The following is a 15,028-nucleotide window of genomic DNA, read 5'->3' as shown; positions in this document are numbered from 1 at the left end:
GCCGGAGGGGTGGGAGGTGGCAGGTGACCCGCCAGGGACACCTTTCCCAGAGGCTGCGGTGGCTGGGGAAGTTCTTGGGAAGATGCAGCACAAGTGGCTGCGGGACCCTCAGTGACCTCCCCGTGGCCATTGCCCTGACTGTCCCTGTGGTCATTGCTGTGACCCTGTGGCCACTGCTGTGACCTCCCCATGGCCACTGCTGTGACCTCCCCATGGCCACCCCAGCCCCCGGGAGCCGAGGGTCGCTGTCCCCAGCCGTGGCAGCAGCGAGGGCCCTGCTGAGCTCCCCCAGCTGCGTCCCTCGGGGCTGTCCCCGTGTCCCTGCTGCTGTCCCCGTGTCCTGCCGTGCCCGAGGCAGAGCCCCGGGCTGGATCCACTCCACTCCCGTCCCCAGCTGCAGCGGGATGGGGGCGATTCGGGGGGGCTGTGTGGGAGATCGCTTGGGGCCGGCTACAAGGAACAAATGATGATTTTCCTCCCTGTACCTTTGATGTGATTCCTGTGGGCCAGGGGAGGCTGCAGCACTCGGGGACAGTGCTGGGGATGCTGCGCTGGCCTGTCCCCGTCTGTGGCACACGGGTGGCCTCCAGCCACAGCTCAGATTCCCCCGGGAGCGCTGCCTTCCAGGAACTGCGGCTGGAGCCCAGCCCGGCTCCCGCGGGAGCGGAGGCAGCCGGCCCGGGGTTTGTCACGGTGCCCGCACCGGGAGCAGCTCCTGCAGAGCCCCGGGGTGCCACTGTCCCTGCACCAGCCTGGCAGGACCCAGAGGGAGCTTCCAGACAGTGGCTTGAGGAAAAAATACATCAGTTAGTGTGGCGTGTTACATAAAGCAGAGAAAGACGTGATTTGAGGGTACGGGAGAAGGAGACAGCCTGGCACAGAGGCTCAGGGAGTGCCTGAGCCAGCTCCGAGAGGAACTGGGCAGAAATTTCTGCTTCATGCAGGCACAAAACCTTCCTGTGGAAAAAGACAAGCTGCTGAGCACTGGCTGCTCAGGGAACAGACACATGTGAGACAAGCCGGTGTCTTTCTTCACGCTTTATTGTGTAAAAATAAAGTCAACAATTCATGTAATCCCAGCAATAAAATGGAAAAAGCATGAGAATCCGTAGAAACAGTGCATTGTCAGAACTGCCGATGCGGGCCGGATGCACGGGGTGTCAGAACCCCTTCAAATCCCAAAGGAGACAGAGCCAGGAGTAGGAAAAATGTACAGCTTTGGTTAGCAAAATAATGACAAATTAAGATACATCGATTCTCTCCCCTACTGTACACTATGTACACTGCGTTGACATCACACCCTTTCGTGGTTTTTTTGGCAAATCCAACGCACCTGGGGCTGGAGGTTAAACCCGTGCCGTGGTCTCGCTGTTCTCAGCAGGTTGTGCCTGTGCTCGCCGATGTGAACGGGGGCTTGGGAGGAACTGAAATTAACTCTCGATGGTTCGGGGCTTTTTTCTTGCACCAAGAGCACGGCTGAGGATCCGCTGCCCTGAGCCGTGCGCGGGGTCTCTCTCCGGGGGTGCTGCTGCCTGCGCCGGCCCCGCGGAGCGGCCGAGGCGGGGCGGGCTCCGTGCCCCGAGCTCCGAGCTCCGTGCCCCGGCCGGGGCAGCTCCCGGCCCCGCGCCGACCCCTCCGCTCCGCCCGTCTCTTTGCCGCATCTTTGGAGTTGGTCGTGAGGCTCTGGAGCCCCGGGTGAATTCTCTGCCTCATCCTCCGCTGCCGCCCAGGGCTGCCCTGGGGGGGCAGGAGGGGGGCTGGGGAGTGATTTCTGCAATCTATAGTACAAACCAGGAGTTTAGAAAAGGAAACCATACAAAATGCATCTGTTATCTCAAAATACGCTTCTTTATCTCTTTTTATCCTGCAGAATCTCAAAGCACTTTTTTTTTTCTCAGGGAGCGCTGATAATTCTATATATATTTTTTTATCTTCATAAAAATACCCTTTTTTTATTGGTAATAAACTTCCCTTTACAGTAAGAGAAACAAGAGAGTGTATTATCAAAAGCAGAAAGGCTTCAGACCTGTCAGTGGGAGCTGGACTGGAGGGGACGGTAAAGGCTATTTGTCACCAGCTACGGCGCGTAGGAGCCTCGGGGGCTGCAGGCGGCGGGGCCGGGGGTACCTGAGTGCGGCAGGTCGGGGAGCGGGGCCGGGGGGTCCCGCCGGGGGTCCCGCCCCGGTGCCCGCCGCAGCCCGGGGCTATGGCTGTGGTGCTCGGCGGCAGCGCCGGCCGGGGATGGGCGCGGGGCTCCGGGGAAAGGGGGCGGCTCCTCCCGGGGCTGCAGCGGAGGGGTCGCCTCTCCTCGGGGTCCCAGCCGCTGTCGCAAGCCCGGGTTGGAGCGCAGCTGGGGGAGTGGGGGATGTTACAGCTCTCCCCCAGCTCTGGGAGCAGCAGCCTCCGGGGGGCTCAGGCTGGACAGAGAGGAGCCCCGAGGGGGCTCCGGGCCGGGTCCCGCAGCCTTTTCAGGCGCCGGTGCCCAAGGAAAGCGGCGGCGAAGCGGGGGCCGGGCCGGGGGGCGGCGGGGGGGGCAGCCGCGCCAGGCCAAGGCACGCAGGCGTTGAAGGACGTTGGCAAGACAGAGACCGGAGGGTCGTGGGGCTCCGGGGGCGGGCGTCCCGCTGCCGGGGCATCCCTGCTCCCGGGACAAGTCGGGTGGCTTCGTTCTCGGTCGTTTTTGCGCAAAACAAGGAGGAAAAAAAAATAAATAAAAGAACCCGCTGAGGAGGTTTCTCTCGCGTGTCCGTGGCCCTAGTTGAGCTGGCGACAGGCCTCGAAAGTCCACTTGGTGGCCCCGCCGTAGATGTCGATGTTGGCCTCGGCCCAGGCGATGACGTTGCCCGCCAGTGCCTTGGAGCTGCAGGTGGCCAGGCCGTACACCTCCCCCGGGCTCAGCTTGCGGTCCCACACGTTGAAGTGGGCCAGCTCCCCCACGAAAGCCTGCGTGGCGTCGAAGCCGCCGCCCAGCGTGTCCTGCGGAGGAGCCGCGCTCAGCGGGGCACCGGCACCGGGCGGCGCCGTCCGTCCCCCCGGGGGCACCGCCGAGCGCGGACCCCGCGGCTGCCCCCGGCCCTTACCTGCTCCTGGCCCAGGACCAGCACGCCCTGGGGCTTGATGGGGTGGTAGGGGGCCAGGTTCTCGCCGTTGCCCGTCTGCGTGCCGTCCTGGTAGGCTTCCCACACGCCATCCCGCGTGGTCCAGGTGACGCAGATATGGTGCCACTTGCCGTCGTTGATGGCGAAGGGCAGCTTGGCCACCTGCGGGCAGCGGGTCGGGGTGGTGCACACGGGGGTCCCCCCACGCTGCCCCCCCAGCCCAGCACCCTCCCCGCGGCCCGGGGCCGTACCTTGTCGTTGATGAGGATCTCCATGGGGTTGTTGCCCCACTCGATGAGCACCAGCTCGTTGGCCTGCCCGGGCACGGCGTAGGAGAAGGGGGTGCCCATGCCGGGGGAGGCGCTGGATTTGATCCACATGCAGATGCTGAAGGCGTACATCTCGGGCAGGCTCTTCTTCACCTTGGCGTACATGTAGTTGGTGCGCAGGGGGAAGGTGAGCTGGAACCTGTCCGGGGGCCGGTTGTCCTTCTGGCCTGCGGGAGCGCGGGGGCGGTGGGCTCTTGCCGGGCCCCCTTTCTGCCCCTTTGGGGGTTCCCCCCCTCCCCACCCCGTTATGTAACGGGCCTTGAGATGGCAGCGAGGAGCAAATCCCTCCGGCGCCGCGCGGCTCCTTAATCCCCGGGGCGGGCAGCGCCCGGAGCATCCCCGGTGCGGAGCTCGCGGGCACCGGCCGCCTCAGGAGACACCGAGCGAGGGTTTGGGTAGGGAGGGACCTTAACGATCAGCCAGTCCCGACCCTCGCGACGGGGAAAGCGAAGCTGGGGGAGAGGGACCGCTCCCGGGGAGGGCAACGGGACGGGCTCGGCAGATCCGCCCGCAGGAGCGGCTCCGCATCGTGCGGCAGCGCCCGGTCCCCGGCGGCGGGGGAGCTCCGGGAGCTGGCCCGGGGGTCCCGCGGGCGGGCGAGCGGGGGTGGGCAGCGCCCGGTACCTTTCTCCAGGTCGCTGATACGCTGGTGCAGCGAGGTGAGGGTGCTCTCGATCTTGCCGCGCTCCTCGGACTCGTTGCGGGGGCTGAGCTTGCCCTCCTCCAGGCTGTTCACCCGCGACAGCACCTGCTTCTCCAGGTCATCGATCTTGTTCTGCAGGATGTCCTTCAGGTTGTTGGTCTGGCTGGAGGAGTTCATCCTGCTGAACTGCTGCAAAGGGCGAGCAGAGGAGCGGGCCGTTACCACCGGGAGGCGGCTCCCGGTGCCCGGCTCCGCGGGCTGCCCGCTGCCCGGCTCCGCGCTCCCCGCGCCGGGATGCGCGGGGGCCCCGGCTCCCCGCGTCTCCCGGTGCCGGGCCGTGCGGCTCCCCGGCTCTCCTCGCGTACCTCCAGGTTCTCCAGCCGCGTTTTCAGGGACTGCAGCGTCTGCCCCAGCTGGCTGAGGGTCTCGGCGGCGGCCGGCCGCGACAGGTCGCCCATGGTGTTCTTGGAAAAGCCCTTCCTGCCCTTTCCCTCGCCGGGCAGCTCCAGCACGCTCTGGCTCTCGCAGCGGCCCAGCTTGGCGGTGAGCTCGCGGATCGTCTCCTTCTGGTTCATGATGGTCTCCTTCTGCTGGAGCACCGTCTCCCGCAGCTGCAGCACGGTGCCCTTCAGCTCCTCGGCCGAGCCGGTGCCCAGCGCCGAGGCCGCGCACACGTCCCCGTCCAGCGGCACCGAGGTGCAGATGAAGCGCGTCTGCCCCAGGCCCTGCCCGAGCGCCGGCCCCAGCGCCGGCCCCAGCAGCAGCAGCAGCGGCAGGAGGCGGCGGCTGCCGGGCGGCCCCGCGGCCATGGCTCCGCTCGGCTCCGCTCGCTCCGGGCCGGCTCCGGCTCCGCTGCGGCGCCGCCGCTTTTATCGCGGCCGGGCGGGGCCGCGCGGGGCGTCACGGAGCGCGGAATCCCGGCCCGCGGCGGGGGGGCCCCGCGTGGGAGCGCGGCGTGAGAGAGTGCGAGAGCGTGCGGGGCTGAGTCTGTGAGCGTGAGAGCGCGCCCGTGTGTCCGCCTGTGGCCCTGTGTCCGTGTGTCCGCCTGTGGCCGTGTGTCCGTGTGTCCGCCTGTGTCCGCCTGTGCCCGTGTGTCCGACTGTGTCCGTGTGTCCGCCTGTGGCCGTGTGTCCGCCTGTGTCCGTGTGTCCGTGGGCGGGAGCGCGCGTGGGCGGCGCGTGGGTAGAGGAGACGGTGCAGGAGAGGCTGCGGGGATGTGCGGGGGATGAGCGTGCGGGGTGTGCGTGTGCATGTGTGTGCAGGCTGTGGTGCACACGCGGCTGGGTGCGGGCTCTGCACGCCCCGGTGCGAGCGGAGTGTGTGTGGTTGCCGGTGCGGGGCCGTGGCTGCCCCGTGGGTGCCCCCCGGGTGTCCGTGCCGGGCTGTGGGTGCCCGGGTGCGGTGCGGGAGCAGCGGCCGGGGCAGCCCCGGGGATCGGTGCCGCGTGGAGCAGGGGAAGCCCCGAGGGTCCGCGGGAGAACAAGGATGAGCTGCGGGGCTGCCGGCCCCGGGGGGAGCCCCTGGAGCACGGACAGGCCCCAGTCACTCCAGGGACAGCTGCTCCCAGTGGTGCCGGTGCCCAGCCCCACTCTGCGTGCAGGGGAGCAGTTTCTTTGCTTCTTTATTAATCAGAGAAAGAACCTTGCAGGTAATGTCTGGATCTGTCCTTGGTGGGAATAGCTCGTGGCTGTTGGAGCTGTCACTTCTCTCATCTTCAGCACTTCAGCCGAGGCCAATTCTCATTCAGCCAGCAGTGTCCCCTGCCCTTGTTCCCCACGTCCTTGGCCAGGACACTGGAGCACAAACGGAGCTGTCCCAGCTCCCTGAGCCTCTCCTGCCTGTTGGTTTATCCTTGTCTTCTCCTGGGATATTGTGTTGTGGTGGGAAACTCCTGCTGGAGAGCAGCCTGCGGGGGTGGTGGGGGACCGTGGCCCCCTCAGCTCGGCACTGCAGCAGCACATATGGCTGGAGTATTTGCATAATGCCAAGTTATCCTGTGAAATATGAAGTAATTAATTTTGATTAGTGAAGTGGGTCAATGAAATACAAAGGTTTTCAGTCCAGGGATTTGCAGAATATAAACCACAAGGGCTCCATGGTCCTTTCCCCTTTGATGTGCCTGGAGCAGGCCTGAGGAGCCCTGGCTGGGGCTGGAGCTCCCTGAGCTGCTCTGTGCTACCTGGGACTGGTTTGATGCCCCTCCTGGAGCAGGTCTTTATGCAGCCCCGGGAGGTTTGTGACACACTGACATGGCAGGGAGTGTTTCCTCCTCAAAGGCAGCTCAGCTGCCCTTGGGAGCCTCTTTCCCCTCCAGCCCTGGGGTGGTGCAGTACAAGCAGCATTTCATGGCCAAGCCCAGGCCCTGGGGCTCTCAGCAGGAGCAGCTGGCAGCCTGGCAAACCTCTGACATTCTGCTGCCCAGCTATGCCAGCCCGGGGGACCCAGGGCAGTGCTGACCAGAGTGGCTGAGAGGTCAGGAGCTGTGCCAGGGTGCTCAGCACCTCTGGACACCTTCATGGGCATCCTGTAGTGCTCTCATCAGCGTCCATCCAACCTGTCCTAGTGCTCATGAGACCTGGGTGTCCTTTGAACCTTCCTGAGGCTCCTGGGTCTCACTGCTGGTCCTGCCTGTGCAGCTCAGAGCCACCTGTGGTGCTGCTCACCTGCAGAACTGCCCACACCTCTGGCACTGCTCCCCTCTGGGGTATTGTGCTTTCCTGCAGGAAATTTGGGGGGGAAATCTGCATTTCCAGCAGGCTCTTCCTTCTGGCTCTATCGCCCTGGTTACTGTCCCTGCTGCTGGCTCTGTGCTGAGCAGGGCTCAGTGCAGCAGGAGCAGGGAGGGAGGGAGATGAGGAGGGGACAGACCCCATGGGGTTTGCTGGGCAGAGCAGTCTCCCTTCTGTGCTGGTTGGTTTGGGGTTTTTAGGTGAAAGAAAAGCTGACAAGACTGCAGGTCTGATCCTGCCACAGGCAGGAGCACCACCCAAAAATGATGTTACTGCAGGCAATAGAATGACACCAGTGTAAAGCAGTGTGAGAGGCAGCAGAGCCAGGTCCCAGTCCTGCTCACATCTGCACAGCCTGACAGAGCTGAGCGTGTCACTGAACCAATTTCCCTCGCAATCTTTTGTCATCCAGAGCACATGATGCGGAGAGGAGCCCAAGGTGACAAATGCAATAAAATAAACACTCGGATGCTATGGTGATGGAGACCAGGAAATGCCTGGATGGGAAAAAACAACAAAGCTGTGCTACAAGAGATAAGCAAAATAACCCCTGTGGCTCCTAATGCAAAGAAAGGACCGGAAAACATGATCAGGATTTGAGCTTTCCCAGAATCACTGAATCATGCAGTAGGATCTGTTATTGCTTCTGTAGATTTAGGAGCTGTGTGGCTGTAATGGAGTAATGGAGCCCCTGTTTTTAACTCTTCCCTTGCTGCTTCCCAAGCGCTCGGCAGCAGCTGATTTATGGCTCTGTAGCTGGAAAGAGCTGAGCACAGCTCCCAAGGACCCTCACAGATGATTTAGCCCTGAACAGGAGCCAGCAGGCACATTTGTGCTGGGATGGACAGGATGGTTTTGGACAGCCCAGGGTGCTCCCAGCCCCGTGGCCTCTGCCCATGCAGGGGTGAGGGGTGTCAGCCTCTGTCTGCTCCACACCAACCTCTGTGAGGGAGCAGCACAATCCCCAGTGCAGAGAGGACAGGTTTTTAAAGTGGACAAATCTCTCTAATCCCAGGAGCTGGAGCCCCTGGGAGCAGGCAGTGGAAGCTTTCTCTCCTGCTTGTGCAGCCTGCTGTACATAAACCATCTCCTGTGGGGTGATGCTGATTCCGCATTGAAGTCTCCTCTGCGGAGTGGGAACGATGAGATCCATTATGGGATGGAGGCAGCTTGACATGGGAAACAGCAATGGCTACACTTCCAGGAGCTCAGCTTCTTTGTCTGGCCATGGAGCTGCTGGTTGTGCCCCTGTTGTCACTGAGGCTCCTGTGGGACTGTCCCCTGCAGCCACATCCCATCCCCACATTCCCATCCCCACATTCCCATCCCCACATTCCCATCCCCACATTCCCATCCCCACATCCCCATCCCCACATTCCCATCCCCACACCCCCATCCCTGCATCCCCATCCCCACACCCCCATCCCCACACCCCCATCCCTGCATCCCCAGCCCCACATCCCCATGCCCAGCAGGACAGGGCAGACACTGCCACGTTGTTTTGTCTTTTTTTTTTTGAATAGAAGTACTTGTTTTTGAGGAAACTGCAGCAAAGACAGGGTCTCTGGTCACAGCACCACTGCCTGTGCAGAGCCCAGATGTGGGGGGGGGGGCAAGATCACCTCCAAAGCCTTTTCCTTCTGCAGCTGGACCAGGGAAGCAGTCCCCAGCTGCTCTGTGGTTCTGTTGAGAATGCTGTATATGCAAAATGGGGGTTTTGGTGCCTTCTAAAGGGTGCAGCTGTCTAGAGCAGCTCAGGCACGGGGTACAGGCAGGGCACACTCCGTGTGTGAGATGGAGGGTTCCCTTCTGTGACAGACACACTCTGGACAGGAGTTGGGAATTTTGCTGCATTTTGCTGCAGTCTTTCTTTGCAGATCTCTCCCTCTCTCTCTCTCCCTCTCTCACACATTCCCTCTCTTCCCTTTTTCCCTTCCCTTGCTTTCATTGCTCCCATCTCACAAGCCAGTCTTCTCCTAAATTGCCTGACATTTACACTCAGTGAGGCTCGGGAGTGTGGTCTCTGTACCACTAGGTCTCTGTGATGCTATAGGGACACAGATCCTTTCATTACAAATAATTAATTTAGCTCTATATTGCATAACATCCTAAAAAGCTTTCTAGGGCAGTCTCATGCTAGCTGGATGCACAGTTCCTATCAATATTACATTACATTTGGGTACAACAGTTATGAAGTTTCATTAAAAATTTAATCTGTGGTTTAAAACTGCAGCATCCCCCTAAAAGTGTGGCAGAGAAGCCATTCCGGGTGCTGGAGGACCGAGCTGGCAGTGGCCAAAATTGCAGGCAGAGCTGCAGAGGGGCCCGGGGTGGGTGTGATGCTCCCAGCACAGGAACACAGGGCTGGGCTGGAGCAGGGGGAGCTGGGCCGGGTCCCGCTGCATTCCTGCCCCCCTTTTGGGACAGGGACTGAAGCTTTAAGCCGTGCCCAGAGGGCTGAGCCCATCCTCGCTGTGCCCACCTGGGCTGGCTTTTGGGCGAGGAGGGCAGGGAAGGAGCAGGGTGGGTGAAGGAGCCCGGGGAGCAGGACGCTGCTGTGCCCCTGGCACACGTCCCTGTCACCCTCTCGGCTGGGAAGGGAGCGGGGCCGTGCCGGGTTTGGGTGATGAGCTCTGCGGTGACGCCTCGGCAGCGGAGCTGAACGGAGCAGCTCCCCACAGCCCGCGTCCGCCTCGGCATTGATTTGTGCGGGAATTCCCCCGTCTGCACACATGCACGTCACAGGAGCCGCCAGCTTTTCCTCCCAGCCCATCGCTCCGGTCGTTTTTCAGCGCTGTCTGGATTTCCCCGCAGTGAGAGAGGCGAGGTGCCCGCGGTGGGATGGATGCCAGCCCAGTGCTCCCAGTGCTCCCAGTGCTGCCCGGCTGGGCTCTGGGACCGGCCCTGCTGCCCGGCTCTGCCCAGGGTTGCTCTGGGGTGGCACAGGGCTCTGCCCAGGGCTGCTCTGGGGTGGCACAGGGCTCTGGGACCGGCTCTGCTCTGGGGTGGCACAGGGCTCTGCCCAGGGCTGCTCTGGGGTGGCACAGGGCTCTGGGACCGGCTCTGCTCTGGGGTGGCACAGGGCTCTGCCCAGGGTTGCTCTGGGGTGGCACAGGGCTCTGCCCAGGGTTGCTCTGGGGTGGCACAGGGCTCTGCCCAGGGTTGCTCTGGGGTGGCACAGGGCTCTGCCCAGGGTTGCTCTGGGGTGGCACAGGGCTCTGCCCAGGGCTGCTCTGGGGTGGCACAGGGCTCGGCTCCGCGCAGCACCACCAGTGACAAACGGTGCCTCCGTGGGTTACACACCCCACGCTTGTCGTTTCTCCCCCGGGGCAATTTGCAGCCCGGATGGGGGCTTGCAGAAGTCAGCACGGTTCTGGTGTTTGCTGTAGGGCTGCAGAGATCACTTCCCCTCCCCCAGTGAGGATAATAATGGGGAGTGGGTTCCTAAATCCCTTAAGCTTCTTTGATAGCTTCAATATTTATCTGTAATCCTTCTGGTGCTTCTGAACAGACACAGCTCTGTGTCCCTGTTGCTCTGGAGCTTCTTCCCACCTTGCAGTGTTCCCTTTTCGTGGGAGAAGAGGCAGGGCAGGATGAGAAGGAAACATCAAAAGCTGGTGACTCTGCTGTGCCCTAGTTTTTTCCATGATTATTTATTATTTTGCAGTCTCTTGCTCCCTTTCTCCCACTCCCTCTGTTGTGTTCTGTTACTGTGCTGTGCTGGGGTGACCCGAGCTGCACACTGGGTGCCTCCAGAGCTCTGTCCTCAGCTGAGGGGGAGAGAAAATAGAGCAAAAGGCTCATGGGGCAGGATGAGGGCAGGGAGAAACCCCTCAGCAATCACCACCATGGGCAAGCATGGACTTGGGGAAATTAGTTACCAATGAAATCAGAGTAGGATAAAGAGAAATAAAAACTAAATTGGATGGATGGATGGATGGATGGATGGATGGATGGATGGATGGATGGATGATGGATGGATGGATGGATGGATGGATGGATGGATGGATGGGGGATGGATGGATGGATGGATGGATGGAGGGATGGATGAGGGATGGATGGATGGATGGATGGATGGATGGATGGATGGATGGATGAGGGATGGATGGATGAGGGATGGATGGATGGATGGATGGAGGGATGGATGAGGGATGGATGGATGGATGGGGGATGATGGATGGATGATGGATGGATGGATGGATGGAGGGATGGATGGGGGATGGATGGATGGATGGATGGATGGATGGATGGATGGATGATGGATGGATGGATGGATGGATGGATGGATGGATGGATGGATGGATGGACAAATGGATGGATGGATGGATGAGGGATGGATGGATGGGGGATGATGGATGGATGGATGGGGGATGGATGGATGGATGGATGGGGATGGATGATGGATGAATGGATGGATGATGGATGGATGGATGGACAGATGGATGGATGGATGGATGGATGGACAGATGGATGGATGGATGGATGGATGAGGGATGGATGGATGGATGGATGGATGGATGGACAGATGGATGGATGGATGGATGGATGAGGGATGGATGGATGGATGGATGGAATCCATGAATGGAGGGATGGACGGATGGATGGATGGATGGATGTGTGGTTAGATGGATGGATCTGTGGCAGGACAAGCCTGGAAGGAGTTCTGGGTGCAGATGGGGCACATGGATCCCAGCCGGGGTTGGACAGGTGGGAGTGCAAGCACAGGGACAGGAACAGGGACAGGGACAAGGAGCTGAGCTGGCTCTGCTCCCAAACAGGGAGCAGCAGGAGCAGGGACAGGGAGGTTTGGAGGGACAGAGCTGCCCAGAGCTCAGATCCTGGGTGCTGGGTGGGTGATCTGATGTGCCAGAATCAGTTCATGTTGCAGGGTTTGGGGTTAAAACACAGTTTTTAAAGCCAGGATGGAGAAAACCACTCCAAGGCAACAAGGTTTCCCTGAGCTTGCTGCTGTTAGGGCTGACCCCGAGCTTGAGGGCAGCTTTTAGTGGGGAAAGGGCTCTGAGGATGCTGCAAGTCTCTGCAGAGAGGCTGAATTAGGGCTGGGAGCATCGATTCCTGTACAAGGTTGAGGCTCCAGCAGCTGCAGAGAGACTGAGGGTGACTGGAAAGGCCCAGGAGCTGCTTCCAGGCTCTGAGAGAAGCTGGAGACGCTTTGGCTGCTGTGCAGCTGGCACTTCCTGAGCTGGGGATGCAGAGGATGGCAGAGGCCCAGCCAGCTCTGCCCCCTGGGATGGCAGTGGCAGCCTCAGCACGGCTCTCCATGGTCTGGCAGACTCTGGGCTCCTGCACACCTGGCAGGAGCAATTTGGTTCGTGGTTTTTCACACTGGAATTGGGGCTCCATCCCTGCTCCTGGGGGCTGGCACTGTCCAGCTGTGCAGTGGTGATGTTGTCAGGGGTGCTCTGGGGGGAATTGCTTCATGCTGTGCCTTCTTAGGGCTCTTTGGCTTGGGAAGTGCAAAATAAAGGAGTCGTGGATCCAGAAGCTGCTGGCTCTGCTGCAGTGTTTTCAGGGACAGGAACCCCTGGCTGGGGCTGGGGAAGTGGAGTGCACCTGTGGTCTGTGCCACAGCCTCCCTGTTCCATCAGCAGGGGAGTGGGGAGTTCTCAGCCTGCTGGAAATCCACATTTTAGATTTATACAGCCTGCAAAACCTTTACTTCCCTGTGGGGTGGATCCTCCCCGGGGTGAGTGACAGAAGTTTGTGTGGATGTTCATCCCAGTGCCATTAACTGGAACCAGGCTGCTCGTTCACCCTGTGCCTTACAAAGCCACAGGATTTCAGCAAACCCGTGAGCCATGGAACCCACCAGGACTCAGGAAATGGATGTGACCAGGGTGTCACTCTGCATCAGGAGTCTGGGACTGAAATATCCTGGGCATGAGGAAAAGGTTTCAGCTGATGTATTCCATGGGAATGGTCTATTCATGCTGATTCCACAGGGAACTGCATTTCCCAAATGCAGGAAGAGATTTTTGGGTTCCTCTGTCCAAGCCAGCCTCGCTGGTTAACCCTCCACAGGGGAGCCAGGCTGATTTCTCCATTCTGGAACTCTTTTGGTGGGATCCCAATCTCTTGGTGGTTGCCCCTCTTATCACAGATCACCAAACCAAACCAGTTCTGGTTCTGGTTCTGATTCCAAAGCAACCTCTCCATCTTTGGGCTGGCGTTTCCAAAGGCAGCTCCATGAAACAGCTCCCAGATTCCCAAACCCAGGTGAAGACAGGATGAGAAATCCCTGTAAAACACTGAATTATTTCTTATTAGCCAAAGGGAAATATCAGGTCCTGCAGCAAAAAGAAGCCAGGGCTTTCGGGCTGAAGGCTTTGGCCAGGCCCGGGAGGAGCCAGCGGATCTCCCCTGCTCAGTCAGAGCCGATACCGATCTGCAGCAGACACGGTGTTAAAGGAAACATTTCTGCACTTATAATGAGAAAACCAGAGAATATCTGCCGAGGTGACATCGACCACGTGCTGTTAAACACACTCAGCCCGATCACCCCGCAAATTGCCCGGCCCGAGGAGACAAAGGCAGATAACGATAAGGGATGAGCGGCTCGGAGATGGATGACGGGGCTGGAGAACTCTATTAACAGCTCCTCCAAACCTCGGATCTATCGCCTCCCCGACGTATCGAGTGCAGCCTCGCTCGGCCTTCATGAGGAAGACAGCTCCATTAGGCAGCCGATTGCTGTCAGTGTGCGGAGGGGTCATTTGAGTCTCCCCTGCGCCGCCGGGAACACAGAAATCTTTACATCCGCGCTGAACTGAAGTCGCCTTTGGGGTCAAACGCGGCGCCTGCTTCACGGTCTAAATGACTTCCAGCTTGCGTACTACCTGCAATCCGGGGATGTCAAATGCTCTCATTAACTAAACTCCTCAGCCTCTGATTCATCCGGAAACTCGCCCTGTTGTAGCTCAGGGGAGGCAAAGCCAGCAGATAAAACTCCCAAATTTTCTGCTTCCAAAAGCTGCATCACCTTTCCTTTCTCCCCCTCTTTTCTTCCTTGGTCAAAAATTTCCCCTGATGCCATAAGGTTTCTTCCATTGAAAGAGCAAGGGGAGATTTCTGACCTAGTATTTACTCTGGCCTTTTCCGCGTGAGAAGAGGACATGAATCCCTGTCCCATTCCCAACGGGTGCTGCTGACTAAGACACCACTTTACACCCTTTTCATATTTCTGAGGCAGTTTGTCTGTGCTCAGAAGAGCACATCCCATCACACCAGGGGCTGGGGCACCGCAGAACACCTGGTGTGGGAAGAGGCTCGGGGGGCACCTCCTCACTCCCTAAAACCCCCTGGCAGGGAGGGGGGTCGGGCTCTGCTCCCAGGGAACAACAGGACAAGAGGGGATGGCCTCAGGCTGTGCCAGGGGAGCCTCAGCTTGGATTCTGGGGAAAATTTCTTACTCCAAAGGGGTTGTCCAGCCCTGTCACAGCTGCCCAGGGTGGAGTCCCCGTCCCTGGGGGGATTTAAAGGCACCTGGGGACATGGTCAGTGCTGAGGAATGGCTGGACTTGATGGTCTCTGAGGGTTTTTCCAACCCAGGAGATTCTGTGGTTCTGGCTGGGCAGGGAAAGCCTCAGTTTCCCACCCCTGCCCCGGTGACTGTGCTTGGAAAGCTGGAGCTGCAGCAGGAGCTGCTGCCCTGCTTTGGGAGCACCTGTGGGGGCAGGTACAGCACCAACCCCCCCTGGCAGCTTTGGGTGCACCTGTGGGGGCAGGTACAGCACCAACCCCCCTGGCAGCTCCGGGGGCACCTGTGGGGGCAGGTACAGCACCAACCCCCCTGGCAGCTTTGGGTGCACCTGTGGGGGCAGGTACAGCACCAACCCCCCTGGCAGCTCCGGGGGCACCTGTGGGGGCAAGAACAGCACCAAAACCCCCTGGCATGTTTGGGGGCACCTGTGGGGGCAGGTACAGCACCAACCCCCCCTGGCAGCTCCGGGGGCACCTGTGGGGGCAGGTACAGCACCAACCCCCCTGGCAGCTTTGGGTGCACCTGTGGGGCAGGTACAGCACCAAACCCCCCGACAGCTCCGGGGACACCTGTGGGGGCAGGTACAGCACCAAGCCCCCCTGGCAGCTCCGGGGGCACCTGTGGGGGCAGGTACAGCACCAAGCCCCCCTGGCAGGTTCAGGGGCACCTGTGGGGGCAGGTACAGCACCAACCCGCCTGGCAGCTCCGGGGGCACCGGTGCCTGTGTG

General features: G+C 60.4%; 1 protein-coding gene across 2 annotated transcripts; it reads right to left on the bottom strand.

The window, feature by feature from the left end:
- Window positions 1–1,025: 1,025 nt before the first annotated feature.
- On the bottom strand, window positions 1,026–4,926 carry NPTX1 (neuronal pentraxin 1). 2 transcript variants are annotated; one of them, XM_059864480.1, is made up of 5 exons: window positions 4,436–4,926; window positions 4,052–4,256; window positions 3,350–3,594; window positions 3,081–3,260; window positions 1,026–2,976 (listed from the first exon to the last, which is right to left on the bottom strand). In XM_059864480.1, the coding sequence occupies exons 1-5, from the start codon at window positions 4,877–4,879 to the stop codon at window positions 2,755–2,757; spliced, it is 1,296 nt and encodes a 431-aa protein (XP_059720463.1). In that variant the 5' UTR covers window positions 4,880–4,926; the 3' UTR covers window positions 1,026–2,754. The 2 variants fall into 2 exon arrangements, with proteins under 2 accessions (XP_059720463.1, XP_059720462.1); XM_059864479.1 differs by having other exon boundaries at window positions 4,052–4,259; window positions 4,436–4,922.
- Between the last annotated feature and the right edge of the window lie 10,102 nt (window positions 4,927–15,028).

Source organism: Haemorhous mexicanus, chromosome 20 (genome assembly GCF_027477595.1).
Source record: "Haemorhous mexicanus isolate bHaeMex1 chromosome 20, bHaeMex1.pri, whole genome shotgun sequence".
NCBI lineage: Eukaryota > Metazoa > Chordata > Aves > Passeriformes > Fringillidae > Haemorhous > Haemorhous mexicanus.
Note: the sequence above shows the minus strand (reverse complement) of the source record. Positions and strands in the feature narration are given on the sequence as shown.